At 41.8% G+C, this 4016-nt stretch overlaps 1 protein-coding gene across 1 annotated transcript; it reads right to left on the bottom strand.

The window, feature by feature from the left end:
- Positions 1–2757: 2757 nt before the first annotated feature.
- Positions 2758–3636, bottom strand: LOC143039299 (uncharacterized). The gene is made up of 2 exons (XM_076209174.1): positions 3432–3636; positions 2758–3200 (listed from the first exon to the last, which is right to left on the bottom strand). The coding sequence occupies exons 1-2, from the start codon at positions 3634–3636 to the stop codon at positions 2758–2760; spliced, it is 648 nt and encodes a 215-aa protein (XP_076065289.1).
- Positions 3637–4016: the final 380 nt, after the last annotated feature.

Raw genomic sequence — 4016 nt, forward strand, 5'->3', positions numbered from 1 at the left:
GTAAAGATACTTAAATCGATCTTGAAGAACGAGGAGATTCAATAGTGGATGGGGGCGACGCCCCTGACTCTTCTCTCTCTCTCTCTCTCTCTCTCTCTCTCTCTCTCTCTCTCTCTCTCTCTCTCTCTCTCTCTCTCTCTCTCTCTCTCTCTCTCTCTCTCTCTCTCTCTCTCTCTCTCTCTCTCTCTCTCTCTCTCTCTTCTCTCTGTCTCTTCTCTCTCGTTTCTCTCTTCTCTTCTCTCTTCTCTCTCCTCTCTCTTCTCTATCCTCTCACTCTACTCTCTCCTCTCACTCTTCTCTCTCCTCTCCCTCTCTCTCCTCTCACTCTTCTCTCTCTCTCTCACTCTTCTCTCACTCTCTCTCTCTCTCTCTCTCTCTCTCTCTCTCTCTCTCTCTCTCTCTCTCTCTCTCTCTCTCTCTCTCTCTCTCTCTCTCTCTCCTCTCTCTCTTCTCTCTCTCTCTCTCTCTCTCTCTCTCTCTCTCTCTCTCTCTCTCTCTCTCTCTCTCTCTCTCTCTCTCTCTCTCTCTCTCTCTCTCTCTCTCTCTCTCTCTCTCTCTTTCTCTCTCTCTCTTTCTCTCTCTCTCTCTCTCTCTCTCTCTCTCTCTCTCTCTCTCTCTCTCTCTCTCTTCTCTCTCTCTCTCTCTCTCTCTCTCTCTCTTCTCTCCCTCTCTCTCTCCCTCTCTCTCTCTCCCTCTCTCTCTCTCTCTCTCTCTCTCTCTCTCTCTCTCTCTCTCTCTCTCTCTCTCTCTCTCTCTCTCTCTCTCTCTCTCTCTCTCTCTCTCTCTCTCTCTCTCTCTCTCTCTCTCTCTCTCTCTCTCTCTCTCTCTCTCTCTCTCTCTCTCTCTCTCTCTCTCTCTCTCCCTCTCTCTCTCTCTCTCTCTTGTCCGCTCGCTCGCTCTTTCTGTCCTTTATTTCCTTAATCCCTCTCTCACCCTCTCCTTCTTTCTCTTCTCCCTATCACTCCCCCACCCTCCTTTCTTCACTCCCTCATATTCTCACAGACTCTTCCTCACATATTTCCTCCGTATTTATCCAATTTGCTTTACTATATAAATATTTGATCTAATCTTGCCGCTGTTCTTTCTTACCCATCTTTCTTATTCTATATTTTTTTCTCATCCTATTATCTTTCTTCTATGTATCTTTCCACTTTTTTTCTCTCTTTCACCTCTCTCATTTTGTGGAAAGTTGTGTTCTACACTTTTGGAGGCGATGTGAGCAGCAGAGCAATTAAAGGTCGTTTAGTTCTACGGATTTACTCTAGTAAATTACAGCCAGTTGTCTTGTGCAGAGCCAGTCGAGATCTGCGCTAAGAAGCAAGACAACTTACCATACAGGCTGCGACGGTGGCCACAATTTTTTTTTTGTCATACAGTAATATCTACAATGTGACAGAAGTAGATATTTACATGGTTGAGTGATACACTCAGTATTAAACAGAATACATAGAATTATGATACATAGAAAGGATATGACATATTTTAATCATACATGGTGAAATATAAAATATAAAGATAATTACTTCTGTGGACATACACTCCTTAACGGTCGTCTCTTCTGTGGACCAGGTGTCCTAAGAGATCAAGGTCAGTTCGGTCTAATTCCATTGTTAAGTAGTCTCTGGTCGGGATCTGGTTAGACCTGACGCTCAACTGACGCTTGATGGTGCTGCTGCGACGTAATCGACGTCGTCTGGCTTGATATATATCTTTTCATTGTGTGACGTTCTGTGGCGTGTAGCTGTGACGTGTAATATATCTTCTCCCAACAGCGCTTGGTCCGGCTATCAGTCGCTGTTCTCAGCGATTTCTTCGTAGAAGATAATTTAATATTATTTACTTAAATCTAATGGCATGTGGAAAGTAGATATGATTTCGTTCACCTAGATGATACGATCGTATGTATTGGCTTTTTTGCGTAAGCTCTTTATAGGAAGAGGATTAAGTGAAGTTGGTGGAGAGTGAGAGAATCTTGTGATGAAGTGATTATTAGAGATGGAGTTGGGATATGCTGGAGGTACTATTTTGATATTATATTTGTGTAGGACTGTCTCTGTTAAAATCTGCAAACTAAGTGCTTTGGCTTTATTGTATGGTACTAGGCCAATAACACGAAAGGATCCCGTGAACTTAGGAGAAATTTTCGATGTGGGTGTATGGTTGAGGGTATACACAATGCCACAAATTTCAGCTATGCAATCTCTCGCTCATGTGTTATGAAGCCGTACTATATCTATATCGTCTTTGGAGATAGTAAGGGTATTGTGAATTTTCTTGAAGAGAGTGTTGAAATTTTATACTTATACCTTGACATAATCGTTAAGATTGTAAATGGGGGGTAGGTCTCATGTAAGATCATATAAAAGATTTTTGTCCGAGCCGAAGAGGACAAGATTTAGTGACTCCGATACTGACCTATTAATGGCACTGTTATGCAAGCTTGGATCACTGGTACATGTTCATCCCGAGAAAAATGTATGTCATAGGCAAGATGTTGGATAACATTTAGGATTTTGCGGTTCTGTCTCTCGACTAAATAGTTAGAGCTAGAGTGATATGGAGCAGAGTTGCATTTCGTAATGTTAAAGCGTTTACAAATGTTTGTGAGAATTTCATTGTTAAACTCTGTTCTGTTTTCTGAAATGAGTGTTTTAGGCGTAGTGTAGGGGCAAATGAGTTTGTCAAAAATTATTTGTGTAACGTGTTGTGCTGTCTTGTCCGGTAAGGGTGAAATAATGTAGAATAGGTAAAAATAGTTTACACAAAGTGGTATTGGTTTCCGCTGGGGGTGAGTGGTAACTTAAGAAGGTCAATATCTACTATGTCGAAAAGTTTGCTGGAAACAGGATCAAATAAGATGGGAACAAGACCCCTAATATAACCTTTGTGTGAAGCACATGAATGGCAAGCATCAATATGGGCATGTATTTCTTTCCTCATTGTTAACCAGATGTACTGCAATCTGGCATGTGACAAGAATTTGTCCTTTACTGGGTGGGCAGGAATGAATTCCGTAGGAACAACAAGCTGCAGCACTGAACGGTTGGGTTCATGTTTGTTTTTCAATATTATGGTTTGATACAATACTTCATCTATTAAGAAGTAGTTGTCGATCTTTGGGCGGAAACCATCTATGTCTGTTGTATCACCAAAGGTGAGGAAGTATATATTGCGTTTCCAAAAGGGATCTGACTTTTGCGCTGTAGCAATGCGCGCTTACTTAAGATTGACAGGAGTGGGATCTTGACCGATGAAAGCGACGCAGCGACTGAGGGCGTCTGCCACCTCTTTTGCTTTTCCATGAACAAAATAGAATGTTGGAATGAATTTTTATACGGTGAGCAACCAACGTGCTAATTTGCCTGCGAGGTTTTTCCCTTTGAAGAGGTGTAAAATTGGTTAGTGATCTGTGTTGATATGTATCTCGTAACCAAGGATGATCTCTTTGAAGAGCTTATGGACGTATTTTATAGCTAATGCTTCTATTTCCGTCACTGAGTAATGTTGTTTATGTTTGTTGAGTGTGCGGCTAGCATAGGCAATTGGTCTAAGTTTTATGTCGTGTTGTTCCATAAGGACTGCGCCGATGCCTGTGAGAGGAAGATTATGGTTTGGAATAGCAAGGACAGGTGCCATCGTTAAGGCTTCTTTTAAGTCAGGTGTTCAGTTAAAGGGAGTGTCTTTCCTAAGTGAGGCAGTTATGGGTGCTGTAAAAACTGATAGACCAAGAAATGAACGTATATGGTCAACAGAAGTAAGGCGGGGAAAATCAATGACTGCCTTGACCTTGGCCTCCGAGGTTAAAAATTTTTGAGAGTTAAGGACGCGACCTAAGAATCGTATTTCTTTTTTGAAGGAAGAAACACTCTTTAAGCTTCAGTTTGAGTCCTGCCTTTGCTAGTATTGACGACAGTGTTAATCGTGTGTAGATGCTCGCTAACAGATTTGAAACCAATGATAATGTCATCGGGATACATGGAAACTGAGTGTCCTAGGAGGACTGAAAGTAATGTGTG

Source organism: Oratosquilla oratoria, chromosome 26, assembly GCF_046742065.1.
Source record: "Oratosquilla oratoria isolate Oo_2021 chromosome 26, ASM4674206v1, whole genome shotgun sequence".
Classification (NCBI taxonomy): Eukaryota; Metazoa; Arthropoda; class Malacostraca; order Stomatopoda; family Squillidae; genus Oratosquilla; species Oratosquilla oratoria.

Excerpts from the sequence above, each read along its gene's own strand:
- LOC143039299 (XM_076209174.1), bottom strand. The coding sequence starts at position 3,636 with ATGGCACCTGTCCTTGCTATTCCAAACCATAATCTTCCTCTCACAGGC. Across the intron at positions 3,201-3,431 it reads CTTCAAAGAGATCATCCTTG|CGCAAAAGTCAGATCCCTTT; the intron begins GTTACGAGATAC and ends GCATTGCTACAG.